This window comes from Octopus sinensis, linkage group LG29 (genome assembly GCF_006345805.1).
Source record: "Octopus sinensis linkage group LG29, ASM634580v1, whole genome shotgun sequence".
Classification (NCBI taxonomy): Eukaryota; Metazoa; Mollusca; class Cephalopoda; order Octopoda; family Octopodidae; genus Octopus; species Octopus sinensis.
The window spans coordinates 9,775,321-9,799,292 of record NC_043025.1 but is presented as its reverse complement, the minus strand read 5'-3'; the positions used below and the strand labels follow the sequence as shown (position 1 = coordinate 9,799,292).

Genomic DNA, 23,972 nt, shown 5'->3' with positions numbered 1-23,972 from the left:
CGCACCGGGACCACTATTCGCTAGTAGTACCCAGAGTTATCTTATCCTTCTTCGTTTAGCCAATTTCTGCTAGATCATCGTTATTGTTACCTAAGTCAGTTCTTTTTTCTTTCTTTTACTCGTTTCAGTCATTTGACTGCGGCCATGCTGGAGCACCGCCTTTTAGTCGAGCAAATCAACCCCGGGACTTATTCTTTTGTAAGCCCAGTACTTATTCTATCGGTCAATTTTGCCGAACCGCTAAGTAACGGGGACGTAAACACACCAACATCGGTTGTCAAGCAATGCTAGGGGGACAAACACACACGCGCATATATATATATATATATATATACGACGGGCTTCTTTTCAGTTTCCGTCTACCAAATCCACTCACAAGGCTTTGGTCGGCTCGAGGCTATAGTAGAAGACACTTGCCCAAGATGCCACGCAGTGGAACTGAACCTGGAACCATGTGGTTGGTAAACAAGCTACTTACCACACAGCCATTCCTGCGGTGGGCACTTTTTTTTTGTTTCCTGTCCGTTCATACCTGGACATTAAATTTTATTATTTTTTTCTCTTTTAAGAATGCTTTATTTTTGTTCCAACCATGGCTGCCTCTGCGTAGTTATTCGTGTTGTTGTTTACTTTCTAAAACACTAAGGAGAGAATGTTCCTACCACATCACCCTCTATCCGCGTTTGTCCCATCCACTTCTTTACCATATGGGTCCCAAACAAAATCCGATAACAGGTATAGATGCAACAGTCATTTGACTGCGGCCATGCTGGAGCACCGCCTTTAGTCGAGCAAATCGACCCCGGGACTTATTCTATCAGTCTCTTTTGCCGAACCGCTAAGTTACGGGGACATAAACACACCATCGGTTGTCAAGCGATGTTGGGGGGGGGGGCAAGCACAGACACACAAACATACACACATATATGTATACATATATGCGACGGGCTTCTTTCAGTTTCCGTCTACCAAATCCACTCACAAGGCTTGCCCAAGGTGCCACGCAGTGGGACTGAACCCGGAACCATGTGGTTGGTGATCAAGCTACTTACCACACAGCCACTCCTGCGCCTATAAATATATATATATATATATATATATATATATATATATATATATTATATATATATATATATATATATACACACACACACAACACATACATATACATATACATATATACGACAGGCTTCTTTCAGTTTCCGTCTACCAAATCCACTCACAACGCATTGGTCGGCCCGGGGCTATAGCAGAAGACACTTGCCCAAGGTGCCACGCAGTGGGACTGAACCCAGAACCATGTGGTTGGGAAGCAAGCTACTTACCACACAGCCACTCCAGGCATAACTTGGCGATCGGTCGACTTAGAACATCGTTGTTCGTCTTGAGTTTTCTTCGTCGAGTGTATTTAAGTTGACAGCAAGATCAAGGCGAGCTCTGATTGGCTGTATGCAAAAGAGTTAATTACTGGGTTACGGAACTCCCGTGGGAAAAAAAATTTTGCTAGCTGCAGGCTAAACCTTCGAAGTAATTGTAAAATTTTAATAAACGTGTACCTATTAAAAAACCATGACGTTATTCTTGTATTTTATATGTGTCAGAATCAGCCTTTTTTTGTGTTTAATATGATTCCCATAGGCGTAGGAGTGGCTGTGTGGTAAGTAGCTTGCTAACCAACCACATGGTTCCGGGTTCAGTCCCACTGCGTGGCACCTTGGGCAAGTGTCTTCTACTATAGCCTCAGGCCGACCAAAGCCTTGTGAGTGGATTTGGTAGAGGGGAAACTGAAAGAAGCCCATCATATATATATATAAATAGGCACAGGAGTGGCTGTGTGGTAAGTAGCTTGCTAACCAACCACATGGTTCCGGGTTCAGTCCCACTGTGTGGCATCTTGGGGCAAGTGTCTTCTACTATAGCCTCGGGCCGACCAAAGCCTTGTGAGTGGATTTGTTAGACGGAAACTGAAAGAAACCCGTCGTATATATATGTATACATATATATATATATGTATATATTTGTCTGTTGTGTTTGTCTCCCCGAACATTCGCTTGACAACCGATGCTGGTGTGTTTATGTTCCCGTAACTTAGCGGTTCGGCAAAAAAAGACCGATAGAATAAGTACTAGGCTTACAAAGAATAAGTCTTGGGGTCGATTTGCTCGACTAAAGGCGGTGCTCCAGCATGGTCGCAGTCAAATGACTGAAACAAGTGAAAGAGTATTGCTCGACTAAAGGCGGTGCTCCAGCATGGCCGCAGTCAAATGACTGAAACAAGTAAAAGAGTATGTGTATGTTTGTCCCCCCCCCCAACATTGCTTGACAACCGATGCTGGGTTTATGTCCCCGTTAGTTAGGCGGTTCGGCAAAAGAGACCGATAGAATAAGTACTAGGCTTACAAAGAATAAGTCCTGGGGGTAGATTTTCTCGACTAAAAGGCGGTGCTCCAGCATGGCCACAGTCACATGACTGAAATAAGCAAAAGAGTAAAGAGTTTAATAATCCAAATCTACGCCATCTGAAATGTATTTGTAGGAAATTTCATTGAAAAACACCCAAATCTTTGCTATGATGAAACGAAATCGGTGGGGTACGAAAGTGCAGGCATGCCCATTATTAGACTATATGGCCAGTTGGTATACAGACACTTTTCCACAATGCTGGCTATAAAGAAGAACGTACATACGAAAGAAGAATGGATTAGCAGAATGCTGTTCTTTTATTGTAGAATAAACAACCGTAAACTGGGTGGAAGATGCTAGGGGGAGACAACTCTTACTAGTAAATAATTTGTTAGAGAAGAAAGAGGTGGCTTTTAGCTCTTTGGAAATTTGAATTTATGAACGGGAAGGGAGCCTCATGTCTTGTAATAAGGGTTGTGTGGTTAAGAAGCTGGCATCCCAGCCATGCGGGTTTATGTTCAGTCCCGCTGAGCGGCATTCACTGAGTCTTTGGGCCGACCAAAGCCTTGTGAGTGGATTTGGTAGACGGAAACTGAAAGAAGCCCGTTGTGTATATGTATGTGTGTGTATATGCTGGTGTGTTTACGTCCCCGTAACTTAGCGGTTCGGCAAAAAAGACCGATAGAATAAATACTAGGTTTACAAAGAATAAGTCCTGGGTCGGTTTACTCGACTAAAGGCGGGTGCTCCAGCATGGCCGCATTCAAATGACTGAAACAAGTAACAGAGTAAAGAGTACAGTACTGTTTCTATTTCGCGGTTTGGAACATAATAGTCGCGATAGTCTCTTTTACTTGTTTCAGTCATTTGACTGCGGCCATGCTGGAGCACCGCCTTTAGTCAAGCAAATCGACCCCGGCACTTATTCTTTGTAGGCCCTGTACTTATTCTATCGGTCTCTTTTGCCGAACTGCTAAGTGACGGGGACGTAAACACACCAGCATTGGTTGTCAAGCAATGCTAGGGGAACAAACACAGGCACACACACATATATATATACAAATATACGACGGGCTTCTTTCAGTTTCTGTCTACCAAATCCACTCACAAGGCATTGGTCGGCCTGGGGCTATAGCAGAAGACACTTGCCCAAGATGCCACGCAGTGAGACTGAACCCGGAACCATGTGGTTGGTTAGCAAGCTACTTACCACACAGCCACTCCTACATATATACGACGGGCTTCTTTCAGTTTCCGTCTACCAAATCCACTCATAAGGCTTTGGTCGGCCTGGGGCTATAGCAGAAGACACTTGCCCAAGATGCCACGCAGTGAGACTGAACCCGGAACCATGTGGTTGGTTAGCAAGCTACTTACCACACAGCCACTCCTACATATATACGACGGGCTTCTTTCAGTTTCCGTCTACCAAATCCACTCATAAGGCTTTGGTCGGCCTGGGGCTATAGCAGAAGACACTTGCCCAAGATGCCACGCAGTGAGACTGAACCCGGAACCATGTGGTTGGTTAGCAAGCTACTTACCACACAGCCACTCCTGCGCCTATTAGTCGAGGGATTATCGTATCTGCTTTCACAGAAATTTTATTTTTACAAGGGTCCACTTACGGCCCTTTCCTTGTTAATACACCCTAACCCTCATACACACGTATATGACTATTTCTTTGATGTTGCATTTCGCCCCTCTCTATATTTCTAGATTCTCCTGTCAAGCCGATAAAGATAAATTATGTCTTCACCTACCAGTACCCCTGGATCGCAACGGAGCAGGAGGGGTCGAAGCCAGGAACCTAACAGCCCTGAGGAGGGGATGGCAACTCGTGAGTAACTGTTATATTTTTCTGATGTAGCTCTAGGTGTGGGTGTGTTTTTGAGAAGTTTCTCAACCGCATGGTTCCGAGTTCAATCCCTCGGTGCGGCAAGTGTATTAAACCCCGCAGCCGACGCTCTGGAGCAGGAGTGAAGAGCTGTTCTTCACTCCTGCTCCAGAGCGTCGGCTGCGGGGGACACTCTGAAAAGCTCTATCTGCGATGATTTTATCTCAATCGAAGGAGAGGGGCTTTCTCCGTCCGGGTTGCGGATCCATGGAATAAGCTGCCGGACGAGATGGTGAAGATGCCGACGACCGCTCGGTTCAAAGTCTCCTTTGACCTCAAGTGGCCTGAACTCTTTACATGAACACCCTCCCTGTACTTAACTCCATGTCCCCCTACATGGCCTTCCCGTTTTGCTTTTTGAGCCAGACGACGCCGTGGTGATCTCATTCTTGCTCACATCATAAGCGGAAAGTGTAACCTCTCGAAAGAGCTGTTCTTCACTCCTGCTCCAGAGCGTTGGCTGCGGGGTCATTCCGAAAAGCTCTATCTGCGATGATTTCATCTCAATCGAAGGAGAGGGGCTTTCTCTGTCCAGGTTGCAGATCCGTGGAATAAGCTGCTGGACGAGATGGTGAAGATGCCGACGACCGCTCGGTTCAAAATCTCCCTTGACCTCAAGTGGCCTGAACTCTTTACAAGGCCGACCAATGCCTTGTGAGTGGATTTGGTAGACGGAAACTGAAAGAAGCCTGTCATATATATATGTATGTGTGTGTTTGTGTGTGTGTGATTGTCCCCCCTTGCATTGCTTGACAACCGATGCTGGTGTGTTTACGTCCCCGTCACTTAGCAGTTCAGCCAAAGAGACCGATAGAATAAGTACTGAGCTTACAAAGAATAAGTCCCGGGGTCGATTTGCTCGACTAAAGGCGGTGCTCCCGCATGGCCGCAGTCAAATGACTGAAACAAGTAAAAGAGTATAGCATGTGGAGGTGCGTGGTTAGGATGTTAGGCTCATGATTGTAAGATTGTGGTTTCGATTCCTGGACCGGACGACGTGTTGTGTTCTTGAGCAAGACACTTCATTTCACATTGCCCCACTTCACTCAGTTGGCAACAGTGAGTAGCCCTATGATGGACTGCTGTTCTGTCCAGGTGGGAAATACGGCAGGGAAACTGGGAGACCAATCCTTGAGTATGACTTCAGGCTATGACTGATCCTTGAGTATGACTTCAGACTATGACTGATCCTTGAGTATGACTTCAGACTATGACTGATCCTTGAGTATGACTTCAGATTATAGCTGATCCTTGAGTATGACTTCAGACTGACCAGTCTTTGAGTATGACTTCAGACTATGACTGATCTTTGAGTATGACTTCAGACTATGACTGATCCTTGAGTATGACTTCAGACTGACTGATCTTTGAGTATGACTTCAGATTATAACTGATCCTTGAGTATGACTTCAGACTGACCGATCTTTGAGTATGACTTCAGAAGGTAACTTTGCCTTTTGTGGAGGCATGTCTTAGTTGTGAGGGTATTTGTCTCATGATTGCAAGATTGTGGTTTCAATTCCTTGAATGGGTGACGTGTTGTGTTCTTGAGCAAGACACTTTATTTCACATTGCTCCAGTCCACTCAGCTGGTAAAAATGCGTAAACTTGTGATGAACCGGCAACCTGTTTCAATGAGTTTATACCCATCTGCCAGATCCATTATAGGCTTTGTGCATTCAAAACCTTAACCCTTTAGCATTTAAACTGGCCATACATATCCAGCTAAGAATATTCTACCTGTTTTATGTTCAAATTGGCCATATCTGGTCTCTCACACCAACCCTACAATATCGTTTTAAAAACAAGTGTAGTGGGTGCTTTTTACGTGCCACCCGCACAGGTGCCAGACGGAGCTGGCAAACGGCCACGAACGGATGGTGCTTTTATGTGCCACCAGCACGGGGTGCCACCAGCACTAAAGGGTCATGGTGCCACACGGTAGGATTGAACTCCAACCCATATCGTTGGGAAGCAAACGACCACACCTGCACACAGTATATCATATCCATTTGATAAATTTAGATATTCTTAAAATAATCTTATTCTTGTTATTTATATTTGAATTCCATTTTTTCTAAAATTTTTCAGCTTCAAGGTCGCCCAACCACAATGTTGCCACACGTGAGTATTGCAATCTTCATGCTTTTCTGAGGGTCAATGAGGACCGGTTTAGCTTTTGATTTCAGGGGTATTTGGCTGCTATTTCTAGCTGGTCACACAACCACGTAGATCGGTGCTTTTCAACCTTTTTGCTGGAGCGGAACCCCAAGGAAACATTCCACTGGCTCGAGGAACCCCTGTGCAATAATTTAATAGTCTTATGCACACATATCTGCACAGGAGACTTAAAAATTACTGCCGATTTTTGCAGTTTGTAACTTCTTGCGGAACCCCTGGACTGTACTGGCGGAACTCTAAGGTTCCGCGGAACCCTCGTTGGAAACCACTGACATGCATACATACATACATCAGTGCTTTTCAAACTTTTTGCTGGAGCGGAACCCCAAGGAAACATTCCACTGGCTCGAGGAACCCCTGTGCAATAATTTAATAGTCTTATGCACACATATCTGCACAAGAGAATTAAAAATTACTGTCGATTTTTGCAGTTTTGTAACTTCTTGCGGAACCCTGGTTGAAAACCACCGATGTAGATCATGGATGTGAGTGGTGGTGGTGGTGATGGTTATTAATTAGCATCAGTTCGTCATCATCATTGTTTAGTGTCTGTTTTCCATGCTAGCATGTGTTGGACGGTTCGACTGGGGTCTGGGAAGCCAGGAGGCTGCACCAGGCTCCAGTCTTGATCTGGCAGAGTTTCTACAAATGCGAGGTCATTGCCAGTACCGCCTGACTGGCCCCGCCCCCCTGTGCCGTGGCACGTAAAAGGGCACCATTCAAGCGTGATCGTTACCAGCGTCGCTTCACTGGCACCTGTGCTGGTGGCATGTGTAAAAAGATTTGAGCGAGGTCATTGCCAGTACCGCCTGACTGCCCCCCCCCCCCCCACATGCCGTGGCACGTAAAAAGCACCCACTACACTCTCGGAGTGGTTGGCATTAGGAAGGGCATCCAGCTGTAGAAACTCTGCCAGATCAAGATTGGAGCCTGGTGCAGCCATCTGGTTCGCCAGCCCTCAGTCAAAATCTTCCAACCCATGCCAGCATGGAAAGCGGACGTTAAACAATAATGATGATCTCAAACTGTTTCCTTTCTTTATTTGCACTATTATCTCTTTTTTTCTCTATGTATATATGTGTGTGTGTCATTGGACCCTGGCTGTATTTATTTCTTTACTACCCACAAGGGGCTACTCACAGAGGTGATAAACAAGGACAAATGGATTAAGTCGATTATATCGACCCCAGTGCGTAACTGGTACTTATTTTATCGACCCTGAAAGGATGAAAGGCAAAGTCGACCTCGGCGGAATTTGAACTGAGAACGTAACGGCAGACGAAATACCTATTTCTTTACTACCCACAAGGGGCTAAACACAGAGAGGACAAACAAGGACAGACAAACGGATTAAGTCGATTACATCAACCCCAGTGCGTAACTGGTACTTATTTTATCGACCCCGAAAGGACGAAAGGCAAAGTCGACCTCGGCGGAATTTGAACTCAACGTAGTGGCAGACGAAATGCTGCCAAGCATTTCGCCCGGTGTGCTAACGATTCTGCCAGCTGCCCCCCATGGCTGTATTGGGGCACATAGACACACACACATAAAGGTATGAGAGGTCAGATAGGGCCAGCTTGAAAATAGGGGCCAGATATGGCTAGTTTAAATGCTGAATTGTTAAAATTATAAAAAAATTTTAAAGTATTTTTTCCTTTTATTTTTCTAGCCAAAAGCGGGCAGAAGCGGAAGCCGGATGATGAAACCCCACGTTCCGTTCGGAGACGTCGTCTGGATGCATCCCCTGCTGAGGACCTGATTCCCCTTCCTTCGTCTTCTTCACCACATCCGGCTGCTGGAAATGCTGGCGGTGAACCCGATATATCTTTCACATCAAGTCCTGCCAATATTCGAACAGGTAAATGGAAATGGTTTGGGGTTTCACCACAAAAGCTTTTTGTTTTTGTTCTTTGTGTCGGGGAAGGGTCATTTTCGTTTTGTGCCTTATATTGTAACGCACTCACTAGTAAAATTTCCACTTATTTCTTATTTTTATTTTCCTAACGTAAAAGCATCATCCGCTCGTGTCCGTTGCCAGCCTCGCCTGGCCCCCGTGCCGGTGGCACGTAAAAGCACCATCCGTTCGTGGCCGTTTGCCAGCTCCGTCTGGCACCTGTGTGGGTGGTACGTAAAAAGCACCCACTACACTCACGGAGTGGTTGGCGTTAGGAAGGGCATCCAGCCGTAGAAACACTGCCAGATCTGACTGGGCCTGATGAAGCCTTCCGGCTTCACAGACCCCGGTTGAAACGTCCAACCCATGCTAGCATGGAGAACGGACGCTAAATGATGATGATGATGATGTGTTAAATTATAAGGCACAAAAAGAAAATGACTCTCCCCAGACACAACAGAATATGCTTCAACACACAAACTCACATAAAGAATCTTGCAAACCACATCCAAAAACGAAAGCTTTTTTTTTTTCTGTTTTTTACAAAATATGTCTATATTGTCATATCCGAGTATGTATGTATAATATGATTGGATGGGTGTATTTCATGATTCCATGTTTGTGTGAGTGTATAATGTGGTTGCTTGGATGCATGTATGTATACTCTTTTACTTGTTTCAGTCATTTGACTGTGGCCATGCTGGAGCACCGCCTTTAGTCGAGCAACTCGACCCTGGGACTTATTCTTTGTAAGCCCAGTACTTATTCTATCGGTCTCTTTTGCCGAACCGCTAAGTAACGGGGACATAAACACACCAGCATCGGTTGTCAAGCAATGCTAGGGGGACAAACACAGACACACAAACACACACGCACACATATCTATATATATATATACACATATATACGACGGGCTTCTTTCAGTTTCCGTCTACCAAATCCACTCACAAGGCTTTGATCGGCCCAAGGCTATAGTAGAAATCACTTGCCCAAGGTGCCACGCTGTGGGACTGAACCCGGAACCATGTGGTTGGTTAGCAAGCTACTTACCAGACAGCCACTCCTGCGCCTATATATATATATATATATATATATATATATATATATATATGTGATTGCCTAGATGCATGTATAACTTGGATTGGGTGTATATATATTGGTTGCCTAGATGTGTTTATAGCTTGAATTAGTTTATATATATGAATTGATTGGGTGTATATATTTTGGTCGCTTACATGTGTGTATAACATGAACAGATGTATATATTTTAGCTGCCTAGATGTGTATATATCTTAGATTGATTGGCTGTATGTATATGAATTGATTGTGTATATATAATGTGCTTACTGAGGTGAATATAATTTGATAAGGTGTGTATATTTGGTTGTCTACGTATATGTGATTGCTTGGGGTACATTTATAATTTTCATTGCTTCAGTGTATGTATAATGTGATTGCCATGTGTGTGTGTGTATATGTTTATAAATGCATAAAGTGTGTGTGTACTTATCCGTATATATGTTTATTTAAAAGGCGGTGAGCTGGCAGAAACGTTAGCACGCCGGGCGAAATGCGTAGCCGTATTTCATCTGCCGTTACGTTCTGAGTTCAAATTCTGCCGAGGTCGACTTAGCCTTTCATCCTTTCGGGGTCGATAAATTAAGTACCAGTTACGCACTGGGGTCGATGTAATCGACTTAATCCCTTTGTCTGTCCTTGTTTTTCCCCTCTGTGTTTAGCCCCTTGTGGGTAGTAAAGAAATATATATATGTTTATTTAATTTTTCTAGGCGGCTTAAATACTAGTGAACTGGACTTGAGCTCTCCCCTGAACTATGGTACCCCAGCCACCCCTAAGACGCCTGGACTTGGAAGTACCCCAATACGTCATCGGTCAGACATTCGAAGTGACCGCAGAATGAAGCAAGTGGACATTGGTGGTTCTGATGCTGTGGTCAGTTGGCTTTTGTATTTACCATTAGAACTTGCCTAGTTGCTCCCTGTATACACACACACACATTATTTAGTTCATTCTGAGTTGCCTCTTTTAGGTACATCTCATCAACAAGAGTCAATAAACTCGAAACATCAATGTTTAAGATTCTCGAGAGAGGGCGACACTAAACAAGCGGGGTGTTTTCACACCATTTTACCATGAGAGATTTTTTCTTCACAATAACTGCAGAACTGCAGTGTATTCGCCTTTAGCAGTTGAAATATGTGACAAACATAGTTCAACTAACCTAAATTGTGATATATATATATATATATATATATATATATATATACATATATCATGTGATCGACCAGGCCATCAGATGTTGTTACATATCGCTGGTCACAATGCGCTTCGCATTGTTTTAGTCTTCAAATGACGCCACCCCGCTGGCTAAGCAAGCAGGCCAACAGAAGAAAGAGTGAGAGAAAGCTGTGGCAATAGAGTACAGCAGGGATCGCCCCCCCCACCCCACTGTCGGAGCCTCGTGGAGCTTTTAGGTGTTTTTGCTCAATAAACACTCACAACGCCCGGTCTGGGAATTGAAACCACGATCCTACGACCGCGAGTCAGCTGCCCTAACCACTGGGTCATTGGGCCTCCACACACATGCACACACACACACACATATATATATATAGATATATATAAATATATATATATATATATATATATAATAGAAATATTAAAATAACTAAGTCTCTCTAAAAGAGAACAGCGGCAGCGTTCCCGGAAAATAATAGTTATCGCCATGCTAATATGGCATTCTTATAAAAATAAGAAAAAAGCTGTCCGCTTATTAGCTCCATGAGGCCATCGCCTTAAGTTAGCTATTTGATACACAAACTGTATCCATATAACCTTCGAACAAGGGAGGTCATTTTAATATTTCTATTATTGAAAACAAGTGGATGTATTCCACCGAAACTAGGTAAATAAAACCATCGAACAGAGATTGTCAGAAGCGACACCTACTGGCTGGCTACGCTGCATTGAAAAGGGGCAATACCCCGAAACACGTCTGTAGCTGCCGGTCAAGTAGTGTGGAGCGACTGACCTCCCTTGTTCGAAGGTTATATGGATACAGTTTGTGTATCAAATAGCTAACTTAAGGCGATGGCCTCATGGAGCTAATAAGCGGACAGCTTTTTTCTTATTTTTATAAGAATGCCATATTAGCATGGCGATAACTATTATATATATATATACATATATATATATAAATGGATGAATGAATTATCCTTTGTTTACCGTTAACATGGAAAATTCAATAAACAGTTACCAGGGTAGTAAAATTCACGCAAGTAACACGGATGTAGCGATCTATTCAAAGGTAGAAACTCCGGTTTAATGTGCAGTAATTTGTGTAGTATAAGTCAATAAATGGAGTTGAATGCAGATGCTATTCAAATTCTTTTACTTTCGACATATGTTTCGAAGACAACATTGATTTTATGCTAAAGGAATAAACTGTGTATAATAATGTAATCTTAAAAAAGGGAACCTATCTCAACAAGACATTATAACAGTTTTGATGACTGCATAAATGATAAACAGAACGCTATTAAGTATTTAAAAAAAAAACCGTTAGTAGATGTGATGTTAAAGGCAGACCCTGATGAGATGAATACATTATTTTACACTGTTTATTCCTTTGGAATAAAACCAATGTTGTCTTCGAAACATATGTCGAAAGTAAAAGAATTTGAATAACACCTGCGTTCAACTCCATTTATTTACTTATGCTAGCATGGAAAACGGACGCTTAACGACGATGATGATGATGATATATATATATATATATATATTACGTTATATAATTAGGGTTCAGTTAAAAAAATTTACTTTACCACACACCGAACTTTTAGAAATAGCAGCCAAAAAATTTAGCTATTTCCTCTACTATAAGAAAAGTCTCCCAGACAATGTATACTTATAGTAGAGGAAATAGCTAAATTTTTTGGCTGCTATTTCTAAAAGTTCGGTGTGTGGTAAAGTAAATTTTTTTTACTGAACCCTAATTATATAACGTAATGTTTTAAATATACCGTAAATGGTCGTTTTACATACTGAACACTACCTGGTAAAATTATTAATTAATAATTGATTAATTTTACCCTTTTATTATTGTATATATATATATGAGTTTGTATGATTGTGTATAGGGAAACATATTAATCAATGATATTCCAACCCAGTTTGATTTTCACATTTTATTATTTACAATTATTACAATGTTACAATATCATACTCCTATATTTATTGTGATAAAACTAGTACTTTCATGCATTATGCAATATTCAGGTTTCTGTTGTTGTAGTAGTAGTAGTAGTAGTAAAACTAGATGAAGACATGTCCACAATTGACAACTGTAGTGAAATGATTAATTTGTCCTTTAACCCTTTAGTGTTCAGATTACTCTGTTAAATGTAATATTTTTTTACTCAAATTGTTTTTAATTAATCCTGCATTATCTTATAGCTTTTGAGGTTTCAGTGATGTGATTGTTTATTTTTAGAATGACATTGTAGGGTAGGTGTGAGAGGCTAGATATCACCAGTTTGAATATAAAACATATAGAATATAATAATAATAATAATAATAATAATAATAATAATTGTGTACAGTGCTCAGGTGCACTACAACTCATCTAAAGTGTATATATAATCAGGTGTAGTTTCGACGGATTTCGGGAAGCATGAGGGCCTTAAAGGATGCAGTGTCATGGCAGTCAACAACTGACGCAGGCAGTTTATTCCACGCTTCAGCAACCCTGAACGTGAAAAAATGTTTCCGAAAGTCATGGGAGCTGTGCTGTTTTCTGACTTTGTAGGCATGTCCACGTGTGTTAGACACATGGAGATCAAAAAGGTGTTCAGTGTTGTTGTTGGTGAGGTGGTTGATAACCTTGTGGGTGTTTACCAAGTCCGTCGCCAGACGCCGGAGCTTCAGTGAATCCATGCCCAGGGAAACAAGGCGCTCAGAATATGGTAGGTGTCTGATGGAGGGTATGCGTTTGGTTGCACGTCTCTGGACAGATTCCAGGAGGTCAATGTTCTGAGCAAGATAGGGATTCCAAACTGATGATGCGAATTCCAAGTGTGGTCGTACCATAGCTGTATACAGTTTTAAATAGATGGCTGGAGAACGGCTAACAAAAGTCTTGCTGAGTGATGCCAAGACACCCTCGGCCTTCTTGACAATTTTAGAGATATGCTTTGTCCAATGCAAATCACTGCTGACAGTGATGCCTAGGTCACGCTCACAAGAGGATTTCTTGATATCAGTGTTGTGAAGGGAGTATGTGGACGCAGGGTTTTTTCTCCCAAAATGCATGGTGGTACACTTGTCCACAGCCAGTTTCAGTTGCCAGTCTGTGATCCATTGCTGCATTGTGTCTAGGTCTGATTGCAGGAAAGAGTTGTAGACATCAGGATCAGTCCTCTTGATTTCAAGGTACAGCTTGATGTCGTCTGCATATTTCAATACTGTGGCATTCTTTAAATTGGCATCTATGTCATTAATGTATGCCACAAACAGGAGGGGACCAAGGACAGATCCCTGTGGTACACCCGATGACATCTCATATGGTGTAGAGTGCTGTCCTAGAACTGTGACTACCTCCTTTCGGCTGAGGATGAAGGATTTCAACCAGTTAAAAAGGTCATCCCCCACACCCATTGCAGAGAGTTTCACCATAAGCCTTTTGTGTGGCACAGAGTTGAAAGCCTTAGCAAAGTCAAGGTAGACAACATCCACCATGAGCCACTGTCAGTGATCTGAGTAATGTCCTCAAGGAACTCGACAAGCTGGTCACTGCAGCTGGAGTTAGGGACAAATCCATATTGTGAGGGTCGGATGAGACTGTGAGAGCTCCAGAAGTTCCAGAGTTTTTCTCTGACACACGATTCCATCAGTTTTGCAATACAGCTAGTGAGACTGACTGGGCGATAGTTGACAGGTGATGTGCGGTCACCCTTTTTGAACAGAGGAATGACACTGGCAGTTTTCCACTGCTCCGGAGTAGCACCATTGTTGAGACAGTACTGGAATTTGGGCCGGATATGGCCAGTTTAAACACTAAAGGGGCTAAACACAGAGGGGACAAACAAGGACAGACATAGGTATTAAGTTGATTACATCGGCCCCAGTGCGTAACTGGTACTTAATTTATCGACCCCGAAAAGATGAAAGGCAAAGTCGACCTCGGCGGAATTTGAACTCACAACGTAACGCAGATGAAATACCGCTAAGCATTTTACCTGGCATCCTAACGTTTCTGCCAGCTCGCCGCCTTGTCCTTTAAATACCTTCTGATGGGCTCCAGCAGGCCGTGTCTTACAAACAGTGTTTTGACCAATCAGTATGTTGACCTGTTTTGACCAGTACAAACGCACATACGATGTCATAAATAACAGTGACAACGAAAAATACACCGCCCATAGTTGTTGTTGACAAACAACGGCAGTAATTTTATTATGTCATTGATTGGTTGAAATTACCGAAATATGACAACATTAACAAGAAACAACTTCCTAAATACAGAATTTTCTCAACAATGCCAAGAGTAAAAGATGTTTTATGTGACACATTCTAGAAGTTTATGAAGTTTGAAAGTGTTTATTTACAAAAAATTATTTTAAAAATCTGTCGGTCAAAAGGTCAAGATCCAAATATTAAGTGGCCGATGCCAGCGCCGCCTCGACTGGCTTCCGTGCCGGTGGCACATAAAATACACCAATCCGACCGTGGCCGTTGCCAGCCTCGCCTGGCACCTGTGCAGGTGGCACGTAAAAAGCACCCACTACACTCACGGAGTGGTTGGCGTTAGGAAGGGCATCCAGCCGTAGAACCACTGCCAGATAACACTGGAGCTTGGTGCAGCCTTCTGGCTTCCCAGATCCCCGGTCGAACCGTCCAACCCATGCTAGCATGGAGAACGGACGTTAAACGATGATGATGAATTGTACAAAGCCTTGTTAAAATATTCTTTATTTTGTAGAAGTAGAAATAATTTATTGCACTTGTCAAACCAAGGGAGATCGTAGTCATGGCCATTGCTGGTCTTTCATAACTGGCACCTGTGCCATTGACACGTAAAAAGCATCCACTACACCATTGGAGTGGTTGGCATTAGGAAGGGCATCCAGCTGTTGAAACCTTACCAAATCAGATTGGAACCTTGTGCATCTTACCAGTTTCCAGTCAAACCATCCGACCCATGCCAGCATGGAAAACAGACTCTTACTCTTTTACTTGCTTCAGTCATTTGACTGCGGCCATGCTGGAGCACCGCCTTTAATCGAGCAACTCGACCCCGGGACTTATTCTTTGTAAGCCCAGTACTTATTCTATCGGTCTCTTTTGCCGAACCGCTAAGTGACGGGGACGTAAATACATCAGCATCGGTTGTCAAGCAATGCTAGAGGGACAAACACAGACACACAAACACACACACACATATATATATATATACATATATACGACAGGCTTCTTTCAGTTTCTGTCTACCAAATCGACTCACAAGGCATTGGTCGGCCCGGGGCTATAGCAGAAGACACTTGCCCAAGATGCCACGCAGTGGGACTGAACCTGGAACCATGTGGTTGGTAAGCAAGCTACTTACCACACAGCCACTCCTGCGCCTATATATATATACATATATACGACGGGCTTCTTTCAGTTTCCGTCTACCAAATCCACTCACAAGGCATTGGTCGGCCCGGGGCTATAGCAGAAGACACTTGCCCAAGATGCCACGCAGTGGGACTGAACCCGGAACCATGTGGTTGGTTAGCAAGCTACTTACCACACAGCCACTCCTGCGCCTATGACGTTAAATGGTGATGAAACTTAAGCAAAAAGATCTTATAGGGACCCTTGTTGAGGATATCACTGATCTGTACCTATTTATTCATATTTAACTAGACCCAGTCTTTCTCCATCTGTGTATCAGTGTGTCCACAAATATTTCTTTGTAGCTGCTTGTTTCTATATTATGTGTGTGCATAATTTAATTAAATCCTCAATTTTTTTCTTCTTTTTTTTTTTTTTCGGGTTCAGGACGGTGGAGTCCCCAGCAGTGAAATCAGTGCCGATGGCCCCCAGTTGGTGATATGGGGCACGGATGTTGTTGTAAACCAATGCAAGGAGAAGTTTAAGCGTTTTGTGTGTCGCTACATGGATGAGGTTGTTGCTGAAGATGAGGTCTTCGAAGGAATTGACCCGAAAAAGCCATATTATTTGCAACGACTAGAAGAGGTATGTACAACCATGGCCTTCACTCACAAACTAAGATGTGCTATGCTATGCTTTTGCTCATTTTCAGCTGGACACAGACAACCTCTTTGTTTACCCTTTTTTTATACATTGTCCTTTATCTTTTATACATTGATAAAGTATTGTAACAAAAAGCGAATGTCCTTTATCTTTTACTTGTCTCTGTAACTTAGCGCTTCAGCAAAAGAGATTGACAGCATCAGTACTAGACTTAAAAATAAAGTGTGCTATGGTTGGTTTATTCAACTAAAAACCCTTCGGGGCAGTGCCCCAACATGGCCACAGTCGAATAACTGAAACAAGTAAAAAATATAAGCACACACACACACACTCATGCAACACACACACACACACACACACACACACACACACACACACTCATGCACACACACACACACTCATGCACGCATACACACACTCATGCACACACACACACACTCTCATGCACAGACACACTCATGCACACACACTCTCTCATGCACAAACACACACACTCTCATGCACAGACACACACACACACTCTCTCATGCACACTAACACTCAGGCACACACTCATACACACACACACACACTCTTAGGCACACACACACACACCACACTCATGCACACTCCCTCATGCACGCACACACACACACTCCCTCATGCACGCACACACTCGTGCACACACACACACACTCGTGCACACACACACACACACACACACACGTTCTGTGCCTCACCTACATTCCATCTGTGCAATAACTATGCAAATTGTTGACCTCCTCACCTTTGACCTCTGTCTTTCTGACCCCTGTTCCAGATCGGTGTGTCCGGTGACCCATTCCTGTGCATCAACTGCGCTCACCTCAAGAAATTCGACGCAGACCTCTACCGACAGCTGATCTGCTACCCCCAGGAAGTGGTGCCGACCTTTGACATGGCCATCAACGAGATGTTCTTTGAAGATTCCCAGACACCACTCTGGAACACCAGATCCAGGTCCGACCATACAATGCGGAAAAGACGAAGAATATGAGGTCATTGAACCCAGAAGGTAGGGTTTTGAAATGCTCTGGTATTTAGTGGGTGGTGGTGGTCGTGGTTGTGTTGTGATGTGATTCTTTGGTGTCGTGAGGTTTTATGATGTGTAGTTAGTTACTCTCTCTCTCTCTTTTACTCTTTTACTTGTTTTCAGTCATTTGACTGCAGCCATGCTGGAGCACCGCCTTTAGTCGAGCAATACTCTTTTACTTGTTTCAGTCATTTGACTGCGGCCATGCTGGAGCACCGCCTTTTTAGTCAAGCAAATCGACCCCGGGACTTATTCTTTTGTAAGCCCAGTACTTATTATATCTCTCTTTTGCCGAACCGCTAAGTGACGGGGACATAAACACACCAGCATCGGTTGTCAAGCGATGCTAGGGGGACAAACACAGACACACAACACACACACACACACACACACACACACACACACACACATATATATATATACTCTTTTACTTGTTTCAGTCATTTGACTGTGGCCATGCTGGAGCACCGCCTTTAGTCGTGCAAATCGACCCCGGAACTTATTCTTTGTAAGCCCAGTACTTATTCTATCGGCCTCTTTTGCCAAACCACTAATTGACGGGGACGGAAACACACCAGCATCGGTTGTCAAGCAATGCTAGGGGGACAAACACATACACATACACACATACACGTATATGCATATATACGACGGGCTTCTTTCAGTTTCTGTCTACCAAATCCACTCATAAGGTTTTGGTCATCCCGAGGCTATAGTAGACACTTGCCCAAGGTGCCAGACAGTGGTACTGAACCCGGAACCATGTGGTTGGTAAACAAGCTACTTACCACACAGCCACTCCTGCGCCTATATATATATATATATATACATATATACGACGGGCTTCTTTCAGTTTCCATCTACCAAATCACTCACAAGGCCTTGGTCGGCCGAGACTATAGTATAAGACATTTACCCAAGGTGCCACGCAGTGGGACTGAACCCGGAACCATGTGGTTGGTAAGCAAGCTACTTACCACATAGCCACTCCTGTGCCTATGTTAGGTGTTGTAATGTTTGTTGTGATGGGATGTAGTGCTGTGTGGCGTTGTGATGTTTGGTGATATGTGGTATTGTGAGGTGTTGTGATACGCAGTCTATGATATATTGCAATGTGTTGTGTAGTGCTATGTATTGTGGTATGTGGTTTGTTATGTGGTGGGATTAAGTGTTGTGATGCTTTGTTATGTAGTGTGTGTGGTAGCATAGTGTGGTTTCATAATGTAGTACAGTGTGGTTATAGTGGTGGTCTGGTGTAGTGTGGAACTCTGTATTGTGGTGTGGTGGTGCAGTATAAAGATGGTGTGTTATTATTGTAGTGTGGTGTTAGTGTAGTAGTATGGTTGTATTTGGTATAGTGTAGTGTGGTTGAGGTAATGCTGGAGTGGTGACACTAGTCTCACTCACACTCACTTGTCCTTACCCATACTCACATTTGCTGACCTTCACACATACTCACTGGCCTTGGCCCTTGTCACACTTTCCTGTACCCTCTAACCCTCACCTGTGCTCTCTGGCCCTTGCTCACACTCACCAGCACTCTCTGGCCCTCGCTTACACTCACCTGCACTCTCTGGCGCTCACTCACACTCACCAGCACTCTCTGGCCCTCACTTACATTCGCCCATACTTTCTGGCCCTTGCTCACACTTGCCCATGCTCTCTGGCCCTTGCTCACACTCACCTGTGCTATTGGCCCTTGCTCACACTCACCTGTGCTATTGGCCCTTGCTCACACTCACCTGTGCTATTGGCCCTCGCTCACATTCACCTGCGCTCTCCGGCCCTCGCTCACACTCACCTGCGCTCTCCGGCCCTCACTCACTCTCACCTGCGCTCTCCGGCCCTCGCTCATTTTCACCTGTACTCTCCAGCCCTCGCACATGCCCTCTTGCCCCTTGCTCACACTTGATGGTTGTCATCCATGCTCACAGGCCTTTGTTTACACTCACTGACGCCCCCCTTATTCTCTTTCCTCTTTTCAGATATCGACCTGTTGGTCACCATATCCGGCATGGTGATCCGTCTGTCTTCGCTGATCCCGGAAATGAGGGAAGCCTTCTTCAAATGCTACGTCTGCGGAAATAGTGTCTCCGTTGAGATTGACCGGGGTCGTATTGCGGAACCCAACCTCTGCACCAACTGCAACACAAACCATTCCTACGCCCTGGTGCACAACCGGTCACATTTCTCGGACAAACAGATGATCAAGCTTCAAGAATCTCCAGGTAAGTGTCCACTCAACTTTGGATGAAGTTCTGCTCCATTCACCTTTGTCCATTGTGAAGAGGTATGTGAAAACTGGAAGAGGTATGTACAACCATGGCCTTCACTCACAAACTAAGATGTGCTATATCATGTGATCACGTGACTGACCAGACCATCAGATGTAGTTACACATCGCTGGTCACAATGCGTTCGCTAAACACAGAGGGGACAAACAAGAACAGACAAACGGATTAAGTCGATTATATCGACCCTGAAGGATGAAAGGCAAAATCGACCTCGGCGGAATTTGAATTCACAACGCAACGGTAGACAAAATAACGCTAAGCATTTCTCCCAGCGTGCTAACGTTTCTGTCACATGTATAATATATGCTTTCCATCCATCTATCTACACAATTATGTCTCCCTCCTTGTCCGTCTGTCTTTCTATCTTTCCATCTGTTTGTGTTTTCCAGAGGACATGCCACCGGGTCAGACGCCGCACACCATATTACTCTACGCTCACAACGACCTCATCGACAAAGTCCAACCTGGGGATCGCATCACGGTGACCGGCATCTACCGTGCCACGCCATTCCGGGTCAACCCACGTCAGCGCAACGTCAAGGCCGTCTACAAGACGCACATAGATATTGTCCACTTTCGAACCGTCGACACCAAAAGACTGCACATGGACAGGGATGACGGCAGAGATAAAAGGTGAGATTTCGAGGCTTTCATCGCCTCAACATTGTTTTAATGTCTGCTTGTTCATGTTTGCGAGGGTTGGGTGGAATTTGGGGTGGATTTTCCATGACCTGATACCCTTACTGTCACCAAACCACACCTGTTTCCAAGCAAGGTAATCTTTATCTTTTTTTCTCTTTTACTTGTTTCAGTCATTTGACTGCGGCCATGCTGGAGCACTGCCTTTAGTCGAGCAAATCGACCCCAGGACTTATTCTTTGTTAGCCCAGAACTTATTCTATCGGTCTCTTTTGCCGAACCGCTAAGTGACAGGGACGTAAACACACCAGCATCGGTTGTCAAGCAATGCTAGGGGGACAAACACAGACACACACACTTACACATATATATATATATACATATATACGACAGGCTTCTTTCAGTTTCCGTCTACCAAATTCACTCACAAGGCATTGGTCGGCCTGGGGCTATAGCAGAAGACACTTGCCCAAGGTGCTACGCAGTGGGACTGAACCTGGAACCATGTGGTTGGTTAGCAAGCTACTTACCACACAGCCACTCCCTGTATTTTTGAAGAATTTTGGAATAAATGACACTGCTAGTATGACAGGGACACTCGTTTACAATTATTGCGCTTTGTCAAGGCAAGCAAACACAAACATAAACAAACACTTGCTTTTAGGCATATATAAACGTGTGTGCGTGTGTATATATATGCATGGCACCTTGGGCAAGTGTCTTTTACTATGGCCTTGGGCCGACCAAATTCTTGTGAGTGGATTTGGTAGACGGAAACTGAAAGAAGCCTGTCGTATATATGTATGTATATATATATATATATATATATATATATATACATATTTTTATACCCGGGTCAAACGCTTTAATTTAACCTATATATACATATATGTGTGTGTATGTATGTGTGTGTATATGTGGATCGTGGAAAGATCCGTTTGTGTGTCTGTGTTTGTCCCCCTAGCATTGCTTGACAACCGATGCTGGTGTGTTTACGTCCCCATCACTTAGCGGTTCGGCAAAAGAGACCAATAGAATAAGTACTGGGCTTACAAAAGAATAAGTCCCAGGGTCGATTTGCTCGACTAAAGGTGGTGCTCCAGCATGGCCGCAGTCAAATGACTGAAACAAGTAAAAGAGTAGTTATGTATATATTTTATTTTTTCTTTATGATTTGATTTATGTCTATCATTGTTTGAATTACATAATAGTGTTTTTTTTCTCTAATTTATATATATTATATATATATATATATATATATATATATATATATATATATATATTGTGAAATTTGATTTAATACTAAATTGAATTTTTCCCTGTAAGTTTGAAGTTATACTCCCTAATACTATATATATATATATATATAAAGTATACTAGCTATCTCAAGTTGTTGAGCAGTTACTGTTTACATCTCGTTCAGAGATTTATATATATGTATTGATATGTGGAGGTGCAATGGCCCAGTGGTTAGGGCAGTGGACTCGCAGTCATAGGATTGCGGTTTCGATTCCCAGACTGGGCGTTGTGAGTGTTTATTGAGCGAAAACACCTAAAGCACCACGAGGTTCCAGCAGGGGGTGTTGGTCAACCCTGCTGTACTCTTTCACCACAAATTTCTCTTACTCTTTCTTCCTGTTTCTGTTGTACCCGTATTTCAAAAAAGTTACAAAAAATTATTTTTTAAAATCTGCCAGTCAAAGTGAAAAGATCCCAAGTTTTAATTAATATGGCATGTATAACTCTTTACAGATGTACCTGTATGAGATAGATGTTATATACCCTTTCGTCTCTATTTGTTTTTTTGTAGTAAATTCAGGATGAGTCCTGGCAGGATTGAAGAATTGAAGAAACTCTCCGAAACCCCTGATATTTATGAGCGTTTGGCCAAAGCCATCGGTAAGACAGAAATATATTTTCTCATCTTTCATCTTCCTATGTCCCCAAATTTTTAGATATTTCTTCTTCTTGTCCATCTTTTTCTATCCCGCACAAAAGGTCCCTGAATAAGGGTTGTTCAAGGATGTTGAACGAACATAGGCGCAGGAGTGGCTGTGTGGTAAGTAGCTTGCTTACCAGCCACATGGTTCCGGGTTCAGTCCCACTGCGTGGCATCTTGGGCAAGTGTCTTCTGCTATAGCCCCGGGCTGACCAATGCCTTGTGAGTGGATTTGGTAGACAGAAACTGAAAGAAGCCTGTCGTATATATGTATATATATATAAATATATGTGTGTGTGTGTTTGTCCCCCTAGCATTGCTTGACAACCAATGCTGGTGTGTTTACGTCCCCGTCACTTAGCGGTTCGGCAAAGAGACCGATAGAATAAGTACTGGGCTTACAAAGAATAAATCCCGGGGTTGATTTGCTCGACTAAAGGCGGTGCTCCAGCATGGCCGCAGTCAAAATGACTGAAACAAGTAAAAGAGTAAAAGAGTAAAGAGAGAGAACCACCCATGTTTCCAAAGGTTGATTATCCAAATCTAAGAATTCCTTTTAACACATGGCTATGATGCTCCCCCACCTTTGTTGTTATTATTATTATTATTTGAGACCTAGTGCTTTCTTCCAGTAGAAAGGATTATTTTTACAAAGGCAATGGGCTGGCAAAATTGTGAGCATGCCAAACAAATAATAACCTTTGTTATTATTATTACTATTATTATTATTGAGTGAGAGAGCAGTGCATGCCATCAAAGTGACACTGGGGTACAAATATACGAAGCCCAGTATACCCATCATGACTACCCGTCTGATAAGGGCACACTAGGCACATGCATCACAATCATATGTGCGCGACATGGTGATCTCATATCAAGATAAACAGCGCATGACCTTGCAGGTGGGGCCCAGTTAGAATTTTCTTCAGGTCGAGTAACCCATCCCGCTCAAAAGGTCCCTGAATAAGGATTGTTTTAGGATGTTGAACGAAACACCCATGTTTCCATAGGTGAATTATTCAAACCCCAAAGAATCCCTCTCAACACACGGCTATGATGCTCCCCCACTACATCTGCTCATGATCAGAGATGCACATATCGTCAGCCACTAAGGGACATGCTCAACTGGTTAAGGTCAAACAACTGACAAGCAAATCTGTGGTATTGAGCAGAATATTTGCTGTAGCCCATCTTTTATACCAATTATTATTATCATTATTATTATCACTTCGTCGTCATCATCAAATTATTATTATCATTATTATTATCACTTCGTCGTCATCATCAAATTATTATTATCATTATTATTATCACTTCGTCGTCATCATCAAATTATTATCATTATTATTATCACTTCGTCGTCATCATCAAATTATTATCATTATTATTATCACTTC

The 23,972-nt window shown here is 43.2% G+C and overlaps 1 protein-coding gene across 1 annotated transcript in view; it reads left to right on the top strand.

Moving 5' to 3' along the window:
* LOC115226207 (DNA replication licensing factor mcm4-A-like) overlaps positions 1 to 23,972 on the top strand; it is a 47,472-nt gene that overhangs the window by 2,434 nt on the left and 21,066 nt on the right. The window contains 10 exon segments of the mRNA XM_029797226.2: positions 4,123 to 4,243; positions 6,392 to 6,424; positions 8,154 to 8,342; positions 10,168 to 10,331; positions 16,437 to 16,634; positions 17,452 to 17,593; positions 17,596 to 17,685; positions 19,689 to 19,931; positions 20,387 to 20,630; positions 22,447 to 22,535. Of these exon segments, the coding sequence (XP_029653086.1) occupies positions 4,153 to 4,243; positions 6,392 to 6,424; positions 8,154 to 8,342; positions 10,168 to 10,331; positions 16,437 to 16,634; positions 17,452 to 17,593; positions 17,596 to 17,685; positions 19,689 to 19,931; positions 20,387 to 20,630; positions 22,447 to 22,535 (1,483 nt within the window). The 5' untranslated portion in view covers positions 4,123 to 4,152.